The following is a 25,963-nucleotide window of genomic DNA, read 5'->3' on the forward strand; positions in this document are numbered from 1 at the left end:
CACATGTACTGGCAATGGTTGGTAAAATCTGGGTGAGATGGAATAGAATGTGACTACTAAGGTAGTCCTCGATAATTGCCTCTGCTGTAAAGGTACTGTACAGCAAACTTCTCACCCGGACATTTCCGGGTACCATGTGAACCCTTCCTCTGAGGTCTGTTCTGAGTAAGGATGCTGTCAAAACTTGTCAGGTGTTTGGAAGCCAAATAGCCAAATGCAACATATTGATGTTCACTGTCCAGTTTTTCTCTCAGGTTGCATAGTTAAAATCGACACACAAAAGTGTCACGTGAAATGCATGACGGCTCAGCTGCGGTGGCATCCGCTGGTTAGCACTGCTGCTTGGTAGACTGTGATTGTGTGGGAGGCTGGGTTTGATTTTAGCCCGCCCGTAAAGCTGGGTAAGGTGGTGCACACCTCTAGTCCCAGCACTTGGGGAGCTGAGGCATGAGAATCATGACATACGAGAGACCCTCTCTCATTTTTCTGTAAATTGCTATAAGGCTATAAGACTGTGTGCTTGCTGGAGAGGGACAGAGAAAGTGAGAAAATGCCCTTCACAGGGGCAGGGCCACACCATAGTTCCTTTACCTCCATTCTCCTCTTGTGATTTTGGGCATGCACATACATGTGCCTGGCATGTTTTTCAAGCTGCTGGGTCTAGGACTAGATCCACACAGGCAGCCATGTAGGATCCAGCCACTTTATGACACCACTGGCTGGCCCTATGCCTGTTGTTAAATCAGCAATGAATAGAGAAATAGATGAAATTAAAAAGTTTTGGGACCAGCAGATAGCGTAATGGTTATGTCTCTGGACTCCTATAGTCAACCGTGGTTTGAGTCCTGGACCCAGCAGCTTAAAACTCACACCAGGCACATGTGTATGTGTGCCCAAAATCCCATGAGGAGACTGGAGGAGAAGAGAATGCAGCATAGTCATCCCCCTTGGGAGGTGATTTCTTGCTTTTTGTTTCTTTGTCTCTCCAGCAAGCACATGCACCCTATAGCAAAAAATCTTTCTTAAAACAAACAAAAAACGCAAAAGTTTCTTTACTCTTTTCACCTGATTCTTCAGGAGTAACAGCTGCTTGGTGAATATCTTTACAGACCCTTTTAATTTTTATTAATTTAATTTATTTTTGTAATTTATTTCTCCTATGAGAGAGAGAGCTAGAGAGAGAAAGGGGACACAGCCGCTACGGGATCCGCATGCCACGATGCCCCTGTATTCTCAACTAGCCTGGATTATGGGCACATGTGCATATACCTGGCTTGCTCAAGGATGTCCTGGAATGTGAACCCAAAACCTTTCTCATGTGTGTCTAGTCATGTTACCGCTGTGCCACTACCTGGCCTTGTAGTCCTTTTTAAAATTACATGCAAAAATGACATGTTGTTCCCCCTGTAGCTATGCAATACAATAATAGTGCTTTGTTTTTGGCCGGATAGGAGCATACTATGCATACAGTTCTGCAGCTTCTCTCTCTGCTGCACAGTATGCTAGTGTCATTTTTCCATATCATGTACATTAAGTTTAGATAAGAAAATAATCATTAATTCATATAAAAAGTTTGGGAATTCCTAGGTTAGTCCCATGACCTAATGGTTAAATGGGAACCGGATCCTACATGGCCAACAGTGTTTTGAATCCCAGCCCTGGCAGCTTGAAAAACATGCTGGGCATGAATGCATGTGTGCCCAAGATCCTGACAGGATGGAGAAATGGAGAAGGGATTATAGCATGACCACACTGTCATGGTAGCTACTTTTTCTCTCTCCACCCTCCTGTCTGTCTCTGGTGAGCACATGCACCCCTTACAAATAAAAAATAATAATCATAAAGTTTGGAAATTCCTGCTTTTACCTTTTTATGACACCAAACAAATTTTTTGGTATATTTCAAAAATGCCTCTTATAAGTAACAGTGATAAGACATTTAAACAACTCCCTTTTCCTATCATCTAAATACTACAATATTTATATATTTTTGTATGGTTTCTTTAGATTTTTCTCTTTTTTTTTTTTTTTTTGGAGAGGTTTTCACTATAGGGCGTGTGCGCTCGCCAGACAGACAGAGACATAGAGACAGAAAGCAAGAAATCACCCCCCAAGGGGGATGGTCACGCCGCAATCCCTTCTCCTCCATTCTCCTCTTGGGATCTTGGGCACGCACGCACACGCGCCCGGCGTGAGTTTTAAGCCACCGGGTCCGGGATGCGAACTGCGGTCGACTACGCGGGAGTCCAGTGACATAGCCATTACGCCAACTGCTGGTTCCCAAGGTTTCTTTGGATTTTTATTGCTGCTTATAGGTATGATTTTTTTTATAGTTTAGTATTTTTTTTATAATAGAAGAATACAGTCATCAACACTTATAACAATGATTTAAGTTAGTAGTTTGAAATATTCTAAAATGTTGGTTAGGATTCTTTTTAAAGGTCACAAGTGTACATAATATAGTCACAACTTACTTAACAATGGGGATACATTCTGAGAAGCTGTCAGCAGTCTCATCCTGAGACCATCACAGTGCACTTACACAGACTGACTCCACACCTGGACTGTGCGTTGCAGTCTCACAGGATCACTGTGGAATATGAGAACCATCATAAACCGACTTGTCATTATGCAGCATGTGACCGTGTTTTTCAGAAATTTTACAGCAAAGATTGTCAAAATCACAGTGCGTTAATTTGTGTCGCATTCTTGCTATCTCTGTTATTCCGTATCAGCTTCATGAGACAATTTCTTGAACTTCCTTTGTGTCTATGTATGTGTGTTTTATGTGTCATACATGTTCTTAAAATATTTCCCCTGCAGCAATGATAGCATTGCCTTGATCATACTTCTCTCCCCTTTTCATAACTATTTGTTTTTTTAAATTGTGAAATAAAAACTGTATGTGTCTATGGAATACAATATGATGTCTTGATGCAGTTGGCATAATGGCTATATTGCTGGACTCCCACGTAGCTGACCTTGGTTCGAGTCCTGGACCCGGTGGCTTAAACTCATGCCAGGCACAAGTGTGTGTGTGTCCAAGATCCCCCAAATCCCAAAAGGATGGAAAAATGGAGGAGAAGGGATTGTGGCATGAGTATGTCCCATTGGGGAATGCTTTGTTCCTTTCTCTCTTCCCGTCTCTGTCTCTCTCTGGTGAGCACATGCATCCTCTAGCCAAAATAAATAAATACATAAATAAAAATAACAATTTAAAAAGGTAAATGCAAATTATATCCCAATAACCAAGATTTAATCAAATTATATAGACACTGACGTGTGAGGTCTTAAAACTTCCTAGTATGATGCTATACTATTTTCTGGCATTTTTTGTTGTTGCTATTCTATTTATTTTTAGGTAGCTCATTTGTGTTCTATAGATGTATTTTAAGTAAATGAGCAAATATTTGATGGCCTGCCATGTGCATGGTCTTAATCTTAAAAATTATAGACAGTGGAACCAGCAGTTGGCATAATGACTATGACGCTGGATTCCCATGTAGTCGACTGCAGTTCGAGTCCCGGACCCAGTAGCTTAAACTCATGCCGGTTGTGTGTGCAAGTGTGCCCAAGATCCTGAGAGGAGAATGGAGAGGAAGGGATTGTGGTGTGGCCATCTCTCTTGGGGGGTGATTTCTTGCTTTCTGTCTCTCTGTCTTTCTGGTTAGTGTACACGCCCTTTAGGAAAAACCTCTCCAAAAAACATTATAGACAGTAATTACAATGATGTCTTTTTAAAATATTATAGAACGTAATTAGAAAATTAGAAACTGGTAATTGCTTTGTATTTCAGCGCTAGGATTTGTGTGGACTGGACCATTGACTAGAGAGAGGTGATTTGATATTCGGAAGCATTGTACTCTGCTACTGCATTTTGTTCTCCTTGGTGTAGCGCTCTTTAATTTAAAGGTTTAAAAAGTTCTTTGCTTTAGTATTTAGATATTTCAAAGTCTTGTAGCTGCAGGTGAAAATTTAGCAGTATTGAAAAAGTCAAAAATGAGTCACTAAATTTGGAGAAAAACTTACGGAGCAAGTGAGGATGTGATGAAACAGTGAGCCCTTGTTTATTATTGCTTAGCCACCTGGAGTGGACTTTGCCAGAATTGCCATCTAAGTAAAGTGGCCAAGGTTTCCATGGTGTGGGTTTAAATTGAACAAAGATTAGTGCCTTGTTCTGAAACTTGGTTGGGAAAAAATGCCAATAGTGACCAATAAATGTGAACATAAAACTTAGATATTGTCTTTGAAGACATGAAATAACGATGAGACATTTGCAAGGTGGGCTCTCACAAATAATGCTGGCTCATTTGATCCTTATGTTAACCCTGTGGGGCAGAACTGGAATTATCCCCAGGAACTCAAGAGGAAAACATCCTGAAATCCCTTACCTAACAAGGGATAGATGGATTCTGAATGTAAGTCATTTAACTTCTCCCCCAGTGCTCCTTTAACTGTACCATTGAGGAGTTAGTTAATCCCTTTCAGAACTATGAACACTGTGCTTTTTCCAGTTATTTGGATACTTGGGGGCAATATTGGTTGACAGTAGGACTGGAGTGGCTTACAAACCACTCTGATAATCTGGGACTATCTTAGCCATGGTCTCTCAAATTCTTTCTCAAGTTTTTTTTTTTTTTTTTTTTTTTCTGGAGCGGTTTTTGCTATAGGGCGTGTGGGCTCACCAGAAAGACAGACAGAGACAGAGAGACAGAAAGCAAGAGATCACCCACGAGGGGGGGATGACCACATCACAATCCCTTCTCCTCCATTCTCCTCTTGGGATCTTGAGCATGAATGTACATGCACCCAGCCACAGGGTCTGGGACTCGAACCACAGTCGACTACATGGGAGTTCTGTGACATAGCCGTTATGCTAACTGCTGGTCCCCTCAAGTGTTTGAAGATGAACATTGTCTTTATTTTTTAAAAAGAATTATTTCATTCAAATTTATTTATTTATTTATTTGTTTGTTTGTTTAAACTTAATGAGAGAGAGAGCGCGCGCAAGTGAGAAAGCAAGCCGCCAGGTCTGGGACTCAAACCACGGTTGGCCATGTGGGAGTCCAGTACCTTTAACCACCACCCCACCTGCTGGCCCCTGAATATCTTCTCTTAATTAGTGTCTGGTGTTCTTCAGTGTTGGCCTGGTCAGTTTTTCCTCAAGTCATTTTAGGGGTTCTCTGCTTTTGCCTGGGAATATTATCCTGAAGGGGTTGAGATTAAGAGATAAATTTATCAATATATTGAAATTGGCTTTCCAAAAGTAATTTTTACATTTGGTTTCCATGTTTATTCCTTTATAGATGATCATTCCTATTGTTTTTCACATTCATAGAATTTATGCTTAGCTTGCTTGAGATGTTACTCTTCTGCCAAATACTAGACCTTCCCTGAATGGTAACATTTTTGTTTAATTCTCTCTTCATTAAAATAATAGAATTATTTAGTTGTCTAAAAAGAAACTTTTGTGGACTTTTCTCTCTCTCTCTCTCTTTTTTGCAGAGGCTATATACCTAGATTATCTCAGTGAATAATTGAAGAAACTGGTGTATTATTACCTTTTTTACAGTTTAGTCCCAATAAACTATATCCAGTGTTCAATCTGCGTCAGCATGTTGATGAGACAGTCTAATTCCTTCATGGGATTGAATGACTGATAGACTTGCTGGTCCGAATCACGTCAGCTCTCTTCCCCAATATATTACACCTTGATCCGGGCTATATGATTAAAACCAGTAAATCCATTAGCAATGTGCCAAGTTCTGATTTGGGATTTTGCTTTTTTCTCAAATAATCCTTTGTTTATTGTCTTTTGTTTTGTTGGAAACATGGAAGCACTCAAAAGAAAAACAGAGAAACATTTCAGGTCCATATATCCTCTCTGCTCTAGAGACTAACAGCCTCTGCATTGTCTTTCTAGACCAACATTTCAAACCCCCCTCCCCTACTTTTTTTGATCAGGTGCCTTCTGTTCATGTGTCAGTTACATTTCTTGCATGAAATGTGGTTTCAGGTTTCTTTTGTTAATTTAATTACCGAGCCTTTAGCACTCAGAACACTTCAAACATGTGCCTAACAGCCATCATTTAATAGGAAGTGGTACTGCTCTTAAACACTCAAAGCCATGCTCAATTTTTTGTTATTGCCTGTTGTTTTTTCTTTTGTGTTTGAAAGTTGGCACAGTGACCAAGTTGGACTCTACATTTTTATCCTACTTGTGAAGCAGTGGAGGACTTCCGGGTGAAGAAAGAGGTTTCACGCTGAGCACAGTGATGACTTTGTGCTGAATGCCAGCAATGTCAGTGTGAGAGTGATATAGTTTAAATAAATATTTATCTTAACAAATAACAGCTTTACTGATGTGTAATTAACATGCCTATGGGGCTGGCTGGTGAGTTGGTGGTTAAGGGTGCTGGAATCCCACATGACTGACTGCGGTTCGAGTCCCGGACCTGGCTTGCTTTCTCTCTTTCACTCTATCCCTCTCTGATCAAATTGAAATAAATAAATGAATGAAAAAATAAAATTAAATAAAAATAATTAAAAAATGCCTATTAAACACGTGCAGTTCTATTTTAGGATATTTTCATTACTTCCTTCCAAAAAACCCCCATGCCCATTAGTACTCATATTTCCCTCCCATGGCTCCAGACAAGCACTAATCTACTTTCTGTCCTATGGATTTGCCATTTCTGGACTTTTTTTTTTTTTTTAAATTATCTATATTGCATGTGTGCTCTCTGGAGAGACAGAGGGAAATTGAGAAAACATCCCTTGGGGAGATGGGCACACCACAGTTTCTTCTCCTTCCAGGATTTTGGGCATGTACGTACACATGCTTGGCGTGTTTTTCAAATTGCTAGGTCCAGGAATCAAACTGCACAGTCGGCCATTTGGGATCCTACTACCTTAACCACTATGCCCCTGGCAGGCCCCTGGCATTTACTGTTTTTAAAGATTTATTTATTTATGGACCGCAGATGGCATAATGGTTACACCACTGGATTCCCACATGGCTGACTGGTGTGAGTCTGGGACCTGGAGGCTTGAACTTCATGCTAGGTGCACATGTGTGCATGCTCAAGATCCTGAGAGGAGAATGGAGGACAACGGATTGCAATGTGGCCATCTCCCTGAGGGGTGATGTCTTGCTCTCTGTCTCTGCCTCTGGCGAACACACATGCCCACACAAATCTCTCTTAAAAAGGAGAGAGAGAAAGAGAGAGAGAGAGAGAGAGAGAGAGAGAGAGAGAGAGAGAATTATTTATTTATTTATTTAATTTGTTATTATCATTTCTTAATTTGATCAGAGAGAGAAAGGGAAAGTGAGAAAGTAAACTGCCATGTCCAGGACTTGAACTGTGGTCTGCTCTGGGAGTCTAGTGCCCTAACCACAATGCCACTTGCTGGCCTTGGCATTTACTGTTAATAAAATCATATAATATGTGACCTATTCTACCTGGCTCCTTTCACTTATCATGTTTTCATGGTTTATCCATGTTGTAGCATGTAACAGTGCTTAATTTCTTTTTATGGTTGAATAATAGTTCATTATGGCTATATCACTTTTTCTTTTTAAAATTTTATCATGGGACATATGTGTTTGCTGGAGACAGAAAGCAAGAGAGGGAAAGTGAGGTAATGCCTCCCCTGGGGAATGGTCATGCCACAATCCCTTCTCCTCCATTTTTTCATCCTTTTGGCATTTGGGGTACCCATACATTCATACTCAGCATGTTTTGTAAGCTGCCATGTACAGACCTGAATTGGGTGTTCAGCCATGTGGGATCCAGCCTTCTTAACCACCATGCCATCAGCCATATGGGATCCAGCCACCTGAATCATCATGCCGCAGACTGGCCCTACCTCGTTTGGTTTACTCTTCCATCTATTGATGAACATGGGTTGTTCACATTACTGTAACTAGGTTGGTCTTTTCACTGTTCCTCATATTACCAGGATCCTTCCTGCCTTGGAGCCTTGAGACATGCCACTTCCTCTGCTGTAAAGCCTCCTCCACCCATTAAATGTAGCCAGTTCTTGTTCATCCTTCTGGTCTTGGCTTGATTGTCACTTCCTTAGGGAGGTTTTTTTCAGGTAGCACCCAACCCTTCCAGAGCAAACCAGCTCTTACATACTGTGTTCTCACAGTGTCCTGTGCTTTTCTTCATGGCACTTAGTTGATACAGCACTTGGATGATGTGAGTTGTATCTGATTCTGCCTGTGGGTATAAAAGTTCTGTGACAGCAAGGATCAGCTCATGGCTGTCCAGGTCTTTGCATAGTGTCTGGTGCCTGGTAAACCCTCACAACCAAGAGTGAATGAGCAAATGAACATAGCATATGAGGCAGAGGAGGTGCAAAGAGGAATAAGATAATGGCCTTTTTTTCCCAAAGAGTCATGATTTTGTATGCTCTGTAGTAAAGTTAGAACTGGGACTCAGGTAAGAGTTGGAGGTTAGAAATGTTTGTGGCTATCTAAGAAGAGCCTATCACTTTTCCCTTCTCTGTTTTCTTTGCACTTGTACTTTAGCTTTGGTTTAAGTAGTTTTATGAAGCTAATATTTTTCCCACTGAGATGTAATTCACATAACAAAATCTACCATTTCAAAGTGTACAATTTAGTAGTTGTTAGTATATTCACTATGTTATGGAGCCATTATCCCATCTAATTCTGTCATTTCCAAAAGAAATCCTGTACCTACTAACAGTCGGTCTTAACCCTCCCTTCCCCCAAGCCCCTGGTAACCAGTAACCTACTTTCTATCTGTGGGCTTGCCTGTTCTGAACATTTCATGGTAGTGGAGTTAGACACTATGTCACCTTTTGCATTTATTTATTTATTATTTATTTATGTATTTTAGAGGTTTTTGACTCAGGGCGTGTAGGCTTCCAGAGACACAGAGAAACAGAAAGTGAGAAATCACCTCCATGGGGATAGCCATGCCACAATCCTTTCTCCTCCATTCTCCTCCAGGGATCTTAGACATGTGCGCACATGTGCTCAGTGTGATTTTCAAGCCACTGAATCTGGACTTGAACTGTGATCAGCCATGTGCAAGTCCAGCAATATAACCACTATGCTATCAGCCAACCTTGTGTCTGGCTTTTTTTCATTTAACATGTTTTCAAGTTTCATCCATATTGTAGTATGTGTCAATACTGCCTCTTTTTTTTTTATTTTTTTTTTTAAAGATTTTACCATAGGTCCTGTGTGCTGACCAGAGACAGAGAGGGAAATTGAGAAATCACCCTCAGAAGTATGGTCTCACCACAATCCCTTCTCCTCCATTTTCTGCTTGGGATTTTGGGCATGCACGCACACATGCCTGGCGTGTTTTTCAAGCTGCTGGGTATGAGACTCAAACTGCATTCGGCCGTGTGGGATCCAGTATCTTAACCGCCATGCCAGCTGCTGGCCTGAAAAACCATCATTTTTAAGCTTTTGAAAAACTGACAAAGTGTAAAGATAGAGTGATATGAGAAACAGTCAGTCCCTTACACTTTATTTCCATCCCCGTAAAGCAGTCCCTAATCAACCAGTGCTTTGACAGCTCCATTCTACACCTGGGCACAGAGCCCTGCAGGAGAACAATCCTAGAGCCTGACTGTGCTGTCTTCATGTGGATGACTTTGGCCTTCAGAATTAAGTGTGTCCTCTACCCAGCCTCCATCCTCACCATCTACTAATAAATTAGATTCCAGAGTACCCTTCTCCTATTTATTATAGCATTTGCATATAATTGTTAGTTTGTCGTCCTCATTGCACCGTATTTTCAGAGAGTAGAAGCTCCATAAAGTAGGGACTGTGTCCTATTTGTTGTGGGATTTTTTCCCTCAACGCCCCATACCAAGGGGACTGCCTGTCCTGTAGTAGACGGGTAATAAATACTTGCATCTCCTCATATATATAAAGATAGGATCAAGAATAAGGGTCTTGAGCTGTAGTTGAGTTGGGAAATGAATACTGATACAGACTCTGTTAAACTTTATAGAAGCAGCAGAGACGATCTGTTCTTCTCGCCTTCCTACACCAGTGGTTGCATTCTGTGTACATTCTGATCAGTACCTTGTCTCCCCCTACTTTATTTTCTGCTTTAATTTTGGAATATGATATATACAAATGAGCATATACAGGATATGTGAAAATTACACAGCATATAAAATGGGCATCTGTGAACCTTCCACTCATCTTGAGAAGACCCTTCCGCTCATCTGTGCTTTTTCCTTCTCTCATTTTCCTGTGTTTCGCATCACCCCCCCCCCAAAGGAGGCCACCATCCTGAATGTGTATTTCCTCTCACTTTAAAAAACAAAAGTTTATCATATGTATCCTTTTTTTTTTTTTGAAAGATTTTTGCTATACGGCATATGCACTCACCAGAAAGAGAGAGAGAGACAGAGAGACAGAAAGTGGGAAATCACCCCCAGGGGGAATGGCCATGCCACAATCCCTTCTCCTCCATTCTCCTCTCCAGATCTTGGGCACGCACGCACACGCGCCCGGCCTGAGTTTAAGCCACCAGGTCCGGGACTCAAACCACAGTCGACTACATGGGAGTCCAGTGACATAGTCATTACGCCAACTGCTGGCCCCTATCATGTGTATCTTAATGTATGGTTAGTGTTTGTCCTGGAGACTTCTAAAAATGAGATCATGCTCTATGTAATTTTTTGTGACTTGCTTGTCTCACTGGACATTGTAAGATTCTTCCACGTCATGTATCTTGCTTCATGTTGTGTTTGGGTGATTGCCTCACATTATTAACACGTGAAGAGCTCATGCTGTTTGTTTCCTCTGTAAGTCTACATGTGGGCATTACTTCAGTTAATTTAATAATAGCTAAATACTTAGTAGTAGTTTTTTATTTATTAGCAAAGTTCTTTTGTGTGTGTGTGTGTGTGTGTGTGTGTGTGTGTGTGTATCCTGTCAAGATTTTGAGCACACATACCCATGCATCAGAGTGCTTTTTTTTCTTATTCAGTGATTTTATTTCTACATTTATTTTAAATTTTTCCAAGATCAATGGTGATCCCTTATTGTATCTATAAAACATGATATATCGGTCTTATAAATAACTTGGTATTTTGCTTCTCTAGCTGGAAATTCCTAGAGATTATTTGTCAGACTGCTGAAATGTCTTCTTTTCAGAGACATAAATACCATCCCCAAATTTTCTGATATTTTCATTTTTAATTGTTGCAACTTGCTGAGTCAAAGCAGCTGAATTTTTAAAAGTTCAATGTTGTTTCCTTTAGGGACCAACTCATATTTCTGAATTATAGTTTAGAATGAAAACATTCTTTACATTACTAAGAATTTTTCTCTCTTATGATTTCTGTCCTATACAGTGAACTTTGTTTTATTCACATTCATAAATTTTTAAATTAATTTTATTTATTATTATTCTTCAATTTGACCAGAGAGAGAGAGAAAGCAAGCTACCAGGTCTGGGACTCAAACTGTAGTTGACCATGTGGGAGTCCAGCGCCTTAACCACCATGCCACCTGCTGGCTGCCAAAAGTTTTCTATTCTGTGAGTGATCTGACACACAGTAAGTAGTGGCTTCTTATAGAACTTTTTAAATACACTTCTCAGTTTACAGGATTTCTCCCTAGTTCTCTGATACATAGTGAGGGCTGACTTACCAGTGGATTTTTTGTTTTTTTTTTCCATTTTCATTCACAGGGCTTCTCTTTTGTGAAGTCTTCAGTAAACATTGAGCACTGACTTATGGATGAAAGATGTTCTAAAATTTTTGTTTTTTCCTGTGTGACTTCTCAGATGTTTAGTAAAAAAAATGGTTTCCAAGAGAAAAAAATTTCTATATTCTTTATATTCATAGGGTTTCACACCTGAGAGTTCTCTGATGTATAGACAAGGGCTGACTTCTGGTAGAATGTTTTCCTACATTGCTCACAAAGAGTTTCTCAACATTTTGGGAACCAGCAGTTAGCGTAATGGTTATGTTGCTGGACTGCCATGTAGTCGACCGCCGTTCGCGTCCCAGACCCAGTGGCTTAAAGCTCACGCCGGGCGCGTGTGCGTGCGTGCCCAAGATCCCGAGAGGAGAATGGAGGAGAAGGGATTGCGGCGTGACTATCCCCCCTGGGGGGTGATTTCTCACTTTCTGTCTCTCTGTCTGTCTCTGTCTGTCTGGCGAGCGCCCGCACCCTATAGCAAAAACCTCTCCAAAAAAAAAAAGAAAAAGGGTTTCTCTCATGTGAGTTCTCAGATGTGCAATGAAGTGTGACTTCTGGGAAAATGAGTGTTTTTTAAACTACCAGGTCCAGGATTCTTTTTTTTTTTTTTTTTTTTTTTTTTTGAGAGGTTTTTGCCATAGGGCACGTGTGCTCGCCAGACAGACAGACAGAGACAGAGAGACAGAAAGCGAGAAATCACTCCCGAGGGGGGATGGCCATGCCGCAATCCCTTCTCCTCCATTCTCCTCTCGGGATCTTGGGCATGCACGCACACGAACCCAGCGTGAGTTTCAAGCCACCGAGTCCAGGACGCGAACCACGGTCAACTACATGGGAGTCCAGTGACATAGCCATTATGCTTACTGCTGGTCCCCAGGTCCAGGATTCTGACTACATGGTTGGTCATTTGGGATAAGCTCCTTCTACTTCTTTATTCTTATTCCTAGATCCTTAAAGACGGTTTTAGAATGTGGTGTGTAGAATTCTGGTAACTCAAGATTGAATTTCCTTGTTTTTGCATAATGACTTAGGTGAAAATAGTTTAATACACATTATTTTTGTACTATTTGATATTTAAAACTAGTGGAAGTCTTGCCCTTAGCACAGTGGTTAAAGCACTATGTGTAACTAGCCAGATCTGACAGGGTTGACAGTGATTCGAATCCTGGCCCCAGTGGTTTGAAAAAAATGCTGGGTTTTTGTGCATGCATGCCCCAAATCCTGAAGGATTGGAGAAATGGAGGGAAAGGACCACCTCCCATTAGGGAATCCTTCCTCCCTTCCTCCCTCCTTCCCTCTTTCTCTCTCTCTCTCTCTGGCACGTGTATGTACCTCCTGGCAATTCAAACAAGACAAATCAAAGAAAATGAGTAGACTTTGGACTTTAAAAATATTATGGTAAGAAATGCATAAGGTAGGTTGGCTTGGTGTTGCAGTGGTAACATGGTATTCACGCGATACTGGATCTTTATTGTATGCATGATTGTGCATTTGGTTCCCTGACCGACCTGGACATTCTCGATGTGCACACACATGATGCTGGCTTACTGGGAAGACTAGGGTGAATCGTGGTGTGACACCCCGTTCAGAGTGTTTGTCTCTCTGTCTCTAGCTCTCTCATGGAAGATTAAAAAATAATGCATGACATAAATCAACACTCTTAACAATTTTAAGGGTACAATATGGTATTTTTAATTAAATACACATTGATAACTCACTGTAGACCTTTCTCATCTCTTGCATGACTGAAACTCTATACTCATGGAACAATACCCTTCTCCTCCCTTCCCCCAGGTCTCTGACAACCACTATTCTATCTATTTTGATGAGTTCGATTACTTTGGGATCTGGCTCCTTTAACCACCAGGCTATGGAGCTGGCCCAGGCTGCCTTTTTTTTTTTTTTTAAAGAATTATTTAATTTTATTTATCCATTTGTTTATTTTAATTTGATCAGAGAAAGACACAGAGAGAGGAGGACAGTGAGAAATCTAGTCACCAGGTCCAGGACTCGAACCATGGTCTGCCATGTGGGAGCGTCTGGCGCCCTAACCACCATGCCACTTGCTGGCCCCCCTGCCCCCAGGTTGCCTTTTTATTCTGTTGTTCATTTCTTTGCTCTGCAGAAGTGTTTTTTTTTTTTTTTTTTAAGAATTATTTTAAGTTTATTTATTTATTCATTTGTTTGTTTCAATTTGACCAGAGAGGGATAGAAAGAGAAAGTGAGAAAGCTAGTTGTCAGGTCCGGGACTCGAACCACAGTCAGCCATGTGGGAATCTAGCACCTTTAACCACCACGCCACTTGCTGGCCCCATCTGGAGAAGTTTTTAAGTTTGATGTAATTACATTTATCGTGCTTTTGCTGCTTGTACTTTTGGTGTCATATCTAAGAAGTTGTTACCATTCCAATGTCATGAAGCTTTCCCCGGATGTTTTCTCTGAGGAACTTTATGGTTTTAGGTCTGTCTTTAGGTCTTTAATCAATTTTGAGATAATTTTTGTATATGATAGTAGGTGAGGATCTACCTTCACTCTATTCCATGTGGATATCCAGTTTTCCTAATACCATTTGTTGAAGAAACTGCCCTTTCCCTATTCAGTCTTCTTGGAAACATTGTCAAAGATAATTTGACCAAATATGTCAGGGCTTATTTCTAGGTTCTCTATTCTCCTTCATTCGTTTATGCTTTTGTCTTTGTGCCGTACCATTCTGGTTTTTTTTTTTTTTTTGTATTCCATATGCATTTTAGGATAGGTTTTTCTATTTTTGCAAAAAATGCCATTGGGATTTTGATGAGGATTACATTATATTCATAGATTGCTTTGGATAATATGGGCAGCTTGATATTAAGTCTTTCTATTTGTGTCTTTTAAAATTTCTTTTAGTGATGTTTTATCGTTTTCATTGTATAAGTCTGTTACATTCTTGGTTACGTTAATTCCTAATTATTTTATTATTTTTGGTGCTTTTGCAAATGGGATTTTCCCCCCCTTTTAATTTTCTTTTGGGATTGGTCATCGTTAGTGTATAAAAATCCACACGATTTCTGAATGTTGATTTCTGTATCCTGCATTTTTGCTGAATTCATTTATTGGTTCTAATAGTGTTTTTTTTTTTTTTTTTGTCAAATTCTTAGAGCTTTCTATGTATAAGATCACGTCATCTTTAAACAGAATTTTATTTCCTCCTTTGCAGTTTTGATGGTTTTTATTTATTTTTCTTTTCTAATTGCTCTGGTTAAGACTTCCAGCACTGTATTGAGTACAAGTAGTAAGACTGGGCATTCTTGCCTTATTCCTGATCTTAGAAGAAAAGCTTTCAGTTTTTCACCATTGGGTGTGATATTAGCTGTGGCTTTTTCATCTATGACCTGATACTTTCTTTTATTGTTTTAAAATGTAAATACTGGGTCCAGCAGATGGCATAATGGTTATATTGCTGGACTCCCATGTGACTGATTATGGTTTGAGTCCTGGGCCTGGGGCCTTAAAACTCATGCCAGGCGTGTCTGTGTGCGTGCCCAAAATCCTGAGAGGAGAATGGAGGTGAAGGGATTGTGGCATGGCCATCCCCCCTGCGGGGTGAGTTCTCTCTTTCTGTCTCTGTCTTATTTATGTTTCTGTCTTATTTAATTAAATTTATTTTAATTATTATTTTAATTTGCTATAGGGTACATGCCCTCAGCAGAGAGAGAGAGTGAGAGAGAAAGTGAGAAAGCAAGCTGGCAGGTGTGGAATTCGAACTACAGTAGACTATGTGGGAGTCCAGTGCCTTAACCACCATGCCACCTGCTGGTCCCTTTAAATGCCATCATTTAATATATTTGTACTTTTGAACATGATCAAACCAAAGAGAAGTAATGTGTTAAATATTAGAAAGAGAATGAGCTAAACAGACAACTTACTAAAATTAAGCAAGATGTAGTGAATGTGAATCAAAAAGTTACTGTTTATTTACTGGTTAGGCATCCTATTGAAATCTGACTTTTGTCCAGACCTTTTGGCTTTCTTGCAGGTAACTAGTGACCACTGCATTGCAAAACCAGTAACCTTTTCTTAAACGTTTTTTGATCTCTCTGTAGCATTTGACAGTATCCATCAAACATTCTTAACTGTGTCCCCACTCAGTTTTCATTTCTTTGTGGTTTTCCTACCCCTTTGACTTCTCTTTCCTCACAATTCCTCTTCCCGCTCTCACTTTGTAAATGCAAGTCTTCTTGAGGTTTTGTCTTTTAATCTCATCTCTTTTCTTGCTTTCTGTTCTTCTCGTGGTGATTTCACTATTTTGGCTTCAGTCACTATGTGTGTGTGTGTGTGTGTGTATGTGTGTGCATACATACTCATACATGCATACATGTGGATTTGCAATTCTTCTCCCTGAGGTTACATTTCGACTTCTTTGTCTTTGACGTCGCCACCTTACCAGAACTTCAGGTTGAAGGTGCCTGGAAATTTGTCTTAGTCCTTTCCTTTTCCCATGGTTTTGTGAATGACCTAGTCACCTGGTCCAAAAAATCTCACTTGTTTTGTATCCATCCCTTCATTCTTACTCAGATCAGACCTTCGTTAGGCCCCCTTTTTGCCTTTAGCTGTAGTATTACATCATTGTCTGATCTTTTTCTCCCCCTCCTTTGCATTCTTCTGTCTACTGAAATCTGCCTTCCGTAACTCTGTCAGGTTAATTTTCCTCAAACAGAGCTAAGGCTGGCATAGAGTTACTGTTTACTCAGAAACCTTTGCTGGTTTCCTCTATGTTAAGAATTAAGTCAGTTCCCTTGGGACAAGCAGTTAGTGTAATGGCTATGTCGCTGGACTCCCACGTAGTCGACCGCAGTTCGAGTCCCAGACCCGGTGGCTTAAAACTCACGCCGGGCGCGTGTGCGTGCGTGCCCAAGATCCTGAGAGGAGAATGGAGGAGAAGGGATTGCGGCGTGGCCATCCCCCCTGGGGGGTGATTTCTCGCTTTCTGTCTCTATGTCTCTCTCTGTCTGTCTGGTGAGCACACGTACCCTATAGCGAAAACCTCTTAAAAAAAAAAAAAAAGAATTAAGTCAGTTCCTAAGCATAGTGTAAATCTGACTTCGGCTAACCTCTTGGGTTTTTTCTTAAATTTTTTTGGGAAAGAATTATTTTATTTAACTGTATGTATGTATGAATGTATGTATTTTAATTTTGACCAGAGAGGGACAGAGAGAGAGAGAGAAAGAAAGAGAGAAAGCAAACCACCAGGTCTGGGACGCGAACTGTGTTCAGCCATGTGGGAGTCCAGTGCTCTTAACCACCATGCCACTTACTGGCCCCTCGCCTCTTAGGTTTGATCTACCATTGCTCCTGTACCCATGCGAGCCCATCCTGGCTTCTCACCGTCCCCCTACATGGTCACTGGGCTGTCACTGCCATGCCCTTGCTTATGTCATTCCCTCTTGCCCGTTGGAATACCCTTTTTATAATCTTCAATATTTAAGGTCCACCTCAGGTACCATCTTTTCTACAGAGTACTATGTCTGCATGAGACTTGCCTGTTTTCTGTACCAACACCCTTCAACTGATGTTTTCCTGAAGGCTAGTTCTTAAAATCATGAAGCCCTTGGTGACTTGGTCTTCGTGTTTCCAGCTGTGTATCTAGCCATTCCCCTTCAAGAACCCTACAACTCACCACATAATCCATATAGAATCACTTCTTGTTCCTCAGAGCAAAAGCCTGTGTACTTTCATGAATATGTCATTTCCTGTGTGTGGCATATCTGCTACTTCGTATTGTTCTGGGTTGTGAGTAGACAGAGTTGGTGGTGGTGGCCTTTGCAGAACTCAGAACTAGTTAGTTCTGCATCGATGCCTCCATATACTGAGCTCGGCAAGCAGTTTGGCATAGTGGAAAGAGCTGGCATTTGAGCTTTTGTTTTCTTATTTAGTGTGTTTTTTAAAAGAATTATTTTTACTTAACTTTCTTTCTTTTCTTCTTTTCTTTTCTCTCAATTTGACCAAAGAAGGATAGAGGGGGTGGGGGGGAGTAAGAAAGCAAGCTGCCAAGGCCAGGACTCAAACCCTGGTTGGCCATGTGGGAGTCCAGTGCCCTTAACCACCACACCACCTGCCCGCCCCTTGTGTGTTTTTAATAGATGTCACATTTGGTCATGCCGTTTTTTTTTTGTGTGTGTGTGTGTGGGGGGAGTGGAGGGGGAGAGGTTTTTGCTATAGGACACATGCATTCGCCAGAAAGACAGAGAGAGATAGAGAGACAGAAAGTGAGAAATCACCGCCCAATCCCTTCTTTTCCATTCTCCTCTCGGGATTTTGGGCACGCACACACATGCTCCTGGCGTGAGTTTAAGCCACTGGGTCCGGGACTCAAACTGCATTCAACTACATGGGAGTCCAGTGACCAGCCAACTGCTGATCCCGATCATGCTGTATTTTTAATTGCCTGAGGTCATGTGCACTTGCCAGAGAGACAAAGAGAGACACAGGCAAAGGGAGAAAGCACGCACCAATGGTGCCTGGTTATGCTGCAGTCCTTCCTCCTCTATTCTCCACCTCATCAGGACTTTGAGCACACATGCACATGTGCCCTGCATGTTTTTCAAGCTGTCAGGGCCAGGATTCAAACTGGTTGGCCATGTGGGATCCAGCTCCCTTAACCACTAGGCTATGGGACTGGCCCTAAGGTTTAGTATACATTCTGGGTTTGATATTTGCTAGCTTTGTGAACTTGGTAAAAGTACTTACATTTCCCCAAACCACTATTTCTCATCTGTAAAATTGGGATGATAATGAACAACTTTCTAGGACGAATGCAAAATGGAAGTGAGAAACTGTATAAAAAGCCTAGAATATAGTAAGACTGCAGTAAGCCTTCAGTGAATGATAGTAAGCCCCGCTCCCCCCACCTCCCGCCCTCACAGAGGGCAGCAATTGCTGCTGCTTCTGCTTCCTCTCCCTGGGCCCTGTTGTGTCAGGGCCATGGAAAATGGGTTTGACTGAGACATGGAGCTGAAATGCAGAGCACAAAGGGCATCTGCCTACTTTTGGGGGACTGGCTTGTCAGCCACAAAGTCTAGCTGCAGACTGGGTGGAACTTCTTCCTGCAGCCAGCTAGTGACCTCTTCCTAATAAAGTGCACTTTGTTCATCTCTCTCCTAAAAGAAATGCTTAGCTCACGTTACTCCTGCCTCCTCCAGTATGTCTTCCATAATGTCCCTGACCATGGCCTTTAAAGTGAGCGTTGTGTCTGTCGCCCTCTGTAGGTCTGTAGGGACCTGGGAAGTCCTAACTCCTCAACATGACTGAGAAGGCCTGGTATGACCTGGTCTTCATCTACCTCTAACCTCATCCTTCAGTGTGTCCCATGCAGTGGACATTTGCCAACTTCCGGTCATCTAGCATCTAGAATTTTTTTCTTATGTTTGGGGAATTTCATGGGGTATTGGTAGGGAACAGGACCTGTCTCATACCTTGGAAGCTGACAAGTTCAGATACTCATTTTCCCTGTTCCTTGGCAGCTAGAACACAGGAATGTGACCCAGGCTCAGCCAGTCGGACTTTGAGTCTGTACACAGTGTCAAGGATGCAGAGGAACAAGGATGGGGCAGAGGTGACAGTCCTAATGGTGGTGGTATGCTCACGTTACATGGTAGTGGTGTTCCCATCTGACCTTCCTATGAGTGGCGTTGGCTGCAGTTCTGGTGCCCACCCTACCTTGATCCCCACTTAGTTTCAGAGCCTAGATTTTCTAGCCCTTGCATTGGGTCTATGAGGTTACTCATGGTTTTTCCAGTGAATTCTTTTTCTGTGTAAAGGGACCCAAGGTAGTTTCTGTTACTTACGCTTAAGAACCTTGACTCAAACCACCACCCTCCAGCACCAATGTCCTCTTCACATTAAACTTCCTGTAGTTCTTCAAAACTGACCGTAGTGTTGCCACCTCTTGAACTTTTTTATATTTGATTTAAAACCTGGAATACCTTTTATTTCATTCTTGATCTTTTTGACTCTTTTTTTTATTAAATGCTGGAGGATACATGCAGGTGCAAGAGAGGGAGAGAGAAAGAGAGATGAAAGAGGGGGAGGGAGGGCGGAGAGAAAAAAGAGAAGACATCCCCCAATGGGACCTGGTCACGCCACAGTCCTTTTTGTGCCACTTCTCCATCCTGTCAGGATCCGGAGCAGCTGGTATGTATTTCAAGCTGCCACAGCTGGGACTTGAACCTTGGTCACTTGGTCAGCCTTGTGGGATGTTGTTTTCTCTGAGTAGCACTTAATCTTGTGTTATGGGGTTATACCTACTTGACTCTGAAGAGTCCGTTAGGAATCAACTCATATCAGTCTTGACATGACAGTGACAGCGTCACTCTTCCTGCTTATCTTCCTCCAGCTCTCCAGGTTGAGTTGGCTCCTCTGTTCCCACAGAGCTCCCTGCTTATCTCTACGATAGTACTCATCATTCTGTATTGTAACTGTCTCTATATTCCTGGGAGACATCGGCTATCTCTGACAAACAATAATTCAAACGAGTGAAATACTCTATTGACTTATATACACGGTTATATTAAAATGTGTCTATTTGCATTTCTGTTTTCCCTAATAACCTTGGAAAGAGCAAAGACCAAATTCTTCATCTTTATATCCTTAGTTGATGATACAGTTCTTGGCTCATAATAGATGCAGAGAGAATGGTGAATTTATGAACAACTTAATGAATGGCAGAGTTATCTTTTTAGAATTAAAGAAAGTGGTATCTTATTGATGGATTGATTGATTGATTGACTGACTGACTGACTGGAGAGGTTTTGCTACAGGGTATGTGCTCTCGCCAGAAAGACAGAGAAACAGAAAGTGAGAAATTACCCCTCAGGATGGATGGCCATGCTGCAATCCCTTCTCCATTCTCTTCTCAGGATCTTGGGCACGCACGCACGTGCGCCCAGTGTGAGTTTAAGTCACCGGGTCCAGAACTTGACCTATGGTCAGTCCAATGGCAGTCCAGCGACATAGCCATTATGCCAAATGCTGGTCCCAAAAGTGGTATCTTTTTTTTTTTTTTTTTGGAGAGGTTTTTGCTATAGGGCGTGTGAGCTTGCGAGAAAGACAGAGAGATAGAAAGTTAGAAATTACCCCCCAGGAGAGATGGCCTTGCCACAATCCCTTCTCCTCCATTCTCCTCTCAGGATCTTGGTCATGCACACACATGTGCCCGGCATGAGTTTAAGCCACTGGGTCCAGGACTCAAACCGTGGTCGGCTACATGGGAGTTCAGCGACATAACCATTATGCTAACTGCTGGTCCCCCAAAAGTGGTATCTTATTTTGACCATATAGGTACAGGTGAGATATCTGCATAGGGCTTATACTGAGTAATTGAACATTCTCAGTTTCTTCTACATACTAGAATTGGTAGTTTATTTAAAAAGACTGTCTGTACAATATGAAATAAAATAACTATTTGACAGGTCAGTATTTTATGTGTCAAGCAAGTAATACAGACAGATCTTGCTTCAGTGTCAGACTAAATAGAACATTCTTTTTTTTGGAGAGCTTTTTTTTGCTATAGGGCACGTGTGCTCGACAGACAGACAGAGACAGAGAGACAGAAAGCGAGAAATCATCCCCCCGGGGGGGATGGCCACGCTGCAGTCCCTTTTCTTCCATTCTCCTCTCGGGATCTTGGGCACGCACGCACAGTGCCCAGTGTGAGTTTAAGCCACCTGGTCCTGGACTCGAACCACGGTCAACTACATGGGAGTCCAGCGACATAGCCATTATGCTAACTGCTGGCCCCAATAGAACAGAACATTCTTAATCAAATCATTGAAAGTCTAGTACTTAGGCCTGGTAGGTGGCATGTTGGTTGGGGTGCTGGATTCCCACATGGCCAATTGTGGTTTGAGTCCTGGGTTTGGGGGTTTGCTTTCGCACTTTCTCTTTCCCACTTTTCTCTGGTGAGTGCACGTGCCCTAAACAAGTTAAAAAAAAAAAAAAAAGAATTCCAGTGACTGGTGAGGTTTGAGTGTGATGGCGGAGTCTCCCGCGTCTCTCTCAGGACAGGGAATGGGGAAGGCATGGAAGCTTAAAAAAAAAGCCTGCTTTTCTTCTTTCAGAGTTATGGAATGAATTGCAGACAGAAAAGCCAATGGTCTCTTTGGTTGAGAAGTATGTTGATTCTGAGGCATGGAATCAGTACCTAAAGTTATCAACAGTCTTTTAAGTGAAAGTGATGGGAAACCAGGGTGGTTCCACTCACCAGGATTCGTGGGATGCTACATGAATCGCAGAATTCATGAAGCAGTCACTCAGGGTCCACCAATTGATGACTTCAATGTATATAGGGAGTCAAAAGAGCAAAATCACTCTGAGTTGCAGGACTCTATCATTGCTTTATGTACTTATCTATAGGAGTTGATGAGAACAATTGAAGATCTAGATGGAAATCAACTGAACAATGAGTTCTTTAAATTTTTGCAGGTTTTACTGTGGGGAAATAGTTCTCAGAAGATGAGTATAATAAATTCTCTGGAAGGCTGAAACCTTTCATCTTAGTGAATGACTGAGCATCTTTCGTCATTGCTTTGCCATTGGAAGCAAACAAGAGAAAAAGCATCTATTAGAGGGGATATTAATCTGGATAATGCTGGGTTTGAACTTGTTACAAATTTAGTATTAATCAACTTCTTGTTGTCCTCCAAACTGGTTACTGAGGTCCATTTTTATGGAAAAATGATTCCATGGTTTGTATCTGATATCACACAATTTTAATTGGTTCGTTGGACAAATAAAGCACTGTAACCATAAGTGGATGACCAAGTGTGGGGCGGACTTGGAAAACTATGTCAAAGTGACTAGATAGATGGGTTTACCACGATCATATATTTTGGACCCTGCCTCACGAATACCGTGCAATGCCTCAGGTGGCTCCTGCCTTATATGCCAAACTACAGGAGACACATTTAATTTTATTCAAGGGTGATTCGAATGATAGGAAGGTGACGCGTGACAGAAAATGGGAGTTTACCATCCCATTTCACCAGCCCTGAATGGCTTCCATCCCGCCCCTTCTGCAGCATAAGAGCATTTAAGGCTGAGGTTCAGGTTGGTCTGGAGCCAGGGTGAGGTGAACAGCCCTCAGCTGCGGGGACTCACCGCTGACCACCGGGAAATACGGAGTGTTTCAGTTTGATGGTCCCCTTTGACTCGGTCTGGGAACTCTCGGTGGTATAGAATATCTGCGAGCACCATTTCGTCCCCAGAGGGGTGGTGCGTGAATTTCGTCACTGGGCTGTTTGCATTAGCTCTGGCAAGTTCAGCTTCTTGGTGCTCATGTACGTTTACTCTGGGTGATTTCCCCTTTAGACATTTGGCCCAGCGCCATTGTTTTGGGAATAGATGGTTTCAGAAAGCTACAGATATTTACATTTAATTTATTTCAAGTTAAACGCATAGTTTAAGTGGTTTTAGTGAACTTATTTTTAATTGGGTAGAGAGCAAAAACAAAAGGCAATTCTGTCTTTAAATGTGCGCTGCATGGTATTTAATAGCCGAGGAAGCATGGGATTTTATTTAACTTGATTTTGGGCTCTTGAAATAATGGCTCAGTGAAAATATGCAGTTTATGGGAACCAGCAGTTAGCATAATGGCTATGTCGCTGGACTCCCACGTAGTTGACCGCGGTTCGCGTCCCGGACCCGGTGGATTAAAACTCAAGCCGGGTGTGTGTGCGTGCGTGCCCAAGATCCCGGGAGGAGAATGGAGGAGAAGGGATTGTGGCGTGACCATCCCCCCTGGGGGGTGATTTCTCGCTTTCTGTCTCTATGTCTCTCTCTGTCTGTCTGGCAAGCGCACACGCCCTATAGCAAAAACCTCTAAAAAAAAAATGCAGTTTATGAGCTAAAAGTTTTTGATATGTAAAGTAAATGTTTGTGGAAAAATGTAAAAATAAATAAATGAAAGAAAAAAAATGCAGTTTAATAACCCTTTGTAAAGAGGCATTTCTTTCAACTGTGATGTTTGAATCTATAAAACTTACCTCATAAGTTAATTCTCATTTTTGTTCTACTGGATTTTATTTCGGTAGCCTGTTTTATTTGCATGCATTTGTATTTTGATTGACCTATGGAATGTATGCTAGGAAACACACAAGTGAACACAGTAATATGAATACTACTTGAAGAAATGCATTATCTTTATCTTTTGTATTTTATCTATGATATCCGTAATGAGTTGGGAGTATTTTACCACATAAGCATTTTAAATGAACAGATTTTTAGTTCACACTTTTTAGAAAAATACTTTATATAGAAAATCTTTTATACATCAGATTTGGAGTACTATAAGCAATTAATTAATTTTTTATATTCTCACATATTTTATTGGTCATCACTACAGATACTAAAGACTAAAAATTTCAAGTCAGTTTGTTTTAAAACTGAAATTGGAAATAAACCTGGACGTGTTTCTTGGCACTAGAATAAAATGAATTATGCTGGGAGAAAAAAAGAATAACAAAGATAAATTTAAAAAAATTTTAAGAATTATTTTATTTAACTTTATTTATTTATTTTAATTGGACCAGAGATGGACAGAGAGAGAGAGAGAGAGAGAGAGAGAGAGAGAGAGAGAGAAAGTGACAAAGCAAGCTGCCAGGTCCAGGACTCAAACCCTGGGCGGCAATGTGGGAGTCCAGCACCCTTAACCACTATGCCACCTGCCGGCCCCAATAAATAAAATTGTTCAAAAAAAAAAAGAAAAAGAAAAAGTCTACTACCTAGAGCAAATACGTGGGCTATGGCCATTAATTAGTTGGACTGATTAAAGTGGAAGCCTGAAGACGACTTTGTCTTTCTATTTTACTTGGCTTATGTGCTGCTTATTTTGGAGTTTTCTTTTTTATTTCTAGGTCCAAGACAACTTTGACAAGATTGAATTCAATAGGATGTGTTGGACCCTGTGTGTCAAAAAAAACCTCACCAAGAGTCCCCTGCTCATTACAGAAGAAGATGCATTTAAACTATGGGTTATTTTCAACTTTTTATCTGAAGACAAGTATCCATTAATTATTGTGCCGGAAGAGGTAAGGTGTGGCTTTTAATACACCCAGCACAGAAATGTTTGTGTTAATTAAGTGTAGATATGGAAGGAGAGCCTTGACTGGTGCTTTTGGAACAGAGACAGAAACAGCTTGAATCCAGGAAGGCCTCAGACAGCGATTGGAGGCATGAGATATCCCTGCAGATTTGAGCGGGTGGGCCGCCTCCCCTCTGCATTGTTGTAATTACGCATGAGTCCGTCCCAAGTCAGCACAGGTCACATCCTCATTCTCTGTCTACTTGCACATTGGCAAAACCGTAAGAACTGGGTGAGGGATGCTATCTGGGAAGCTCGTACGATCCAGAATGTGGTCTCAAGGCTGTTTTATATGAGTAAATACTATTCTTGTTTTAAAGTGCAGGATGGTGACTTTCTGTAGTTTCCAAAGTAAAAGAAAAAGAACAGTTGCTCGTTTTGCTCTGGGTTATTTTCCCTAAACTTGCAAAGGAAACACAAACAACAACAAAAAAGCTCATGCTTATTCTACTATAATAGGCTTATTATACATGCAATACAAGCCTATTATAGTAGAAAAGTATAAAAGTTATACATGTAATACAAGCCTGTTATAGTAGAAAATCTAGAAAAGAGTAATAGTATGCAAACTTAAACTCTACCATAGTTCTCCACTTAGAAAAAGTTGTCTGTGGGCCCACCTGGGGTGACAGGGCATTGCTATACAATACTGGAGCCAGCTGGGAAGGCTGGGATTTGGATCCTGGGCCATCCTGAGTATGCCAGGCATGCCCTCGGCACACCCAGGATTCTGACTGGCTGGAAGGCTGGTGTGGGGGGTTTATATCATGTTGTGCTGAGATTCTGTCAAGAGTCTTGGTTTCTCTCTCAATGAAAGAAAGAAACTTAAAGAAAAAGCCATCTGTTATCCCTTAACCTTGGGCAAATTATTTAATCTCCCGAGTCTTAGTTTCCTCATCTTTGAAACAAGGCTAATAGTGCTTATTCTAAGGGTTGTGAAGTCTTTCTTAATTCAACGCCTGGTAGGTACGTCCACTCAGCGAGTGTGTCACGTTCAGTGACTACAATTACTGTGTACGTTTTGGCACACTAGTCTGCTTATTTTCCTAAGATAAATTTCCCACAGTGGAATTTGCAGTCTGGAGAAATGTACACTTCCTCACTCCTTCCCTTTCTTTTTTGCAAGGAAGAAAGAAAGGGAAA

The 25,963-nt window shown here is 41.3% G+C and overlaps 1 protein-coding gene and 1 pseudogene across 1 annotated transcript in view; both read left to right on the plus strand.

The window, feature by feature from the left end:
* SWAP70 (switching B cell complex subunit SWAP70) overlaps positions 1–25,963 on the plus strand; it is a 102,559-nt gene that overhangs the window by 35,018 nt on the left and 41,578 nt on the right. The window contains exon 3 of the mRNA XM_006162930.3: positions 24,594–24,767. Within this exon, the coding sequence (XP_006162992.1) occupies positions 24,594–24,767 (174 nt within the window). The remainder of the gene's footprint in view (positions 1–24,593; positions 24,768–25,963) is intronic.
* Positions 21,797–22,889, plus strand: LOC102502048 (protein-glutamate O-methyltransferase-like; annotated as a pseudogene).

The sequence above is a fragment of the Tupaia chinensis genome, unplaced genomic scaffold, assembly GCF_000334495.1.
Source record: "Tupaia chinensis unplaced genomic scaffold, TupChi_1.0 Scaffold141165_1, whole genome shotgun sequence".
NCBI lineage: Eukaryota > Metazoa > Chordata > Mammalia > Scandentia > Tupaiidae > Tupaia > Tupaia belangeri.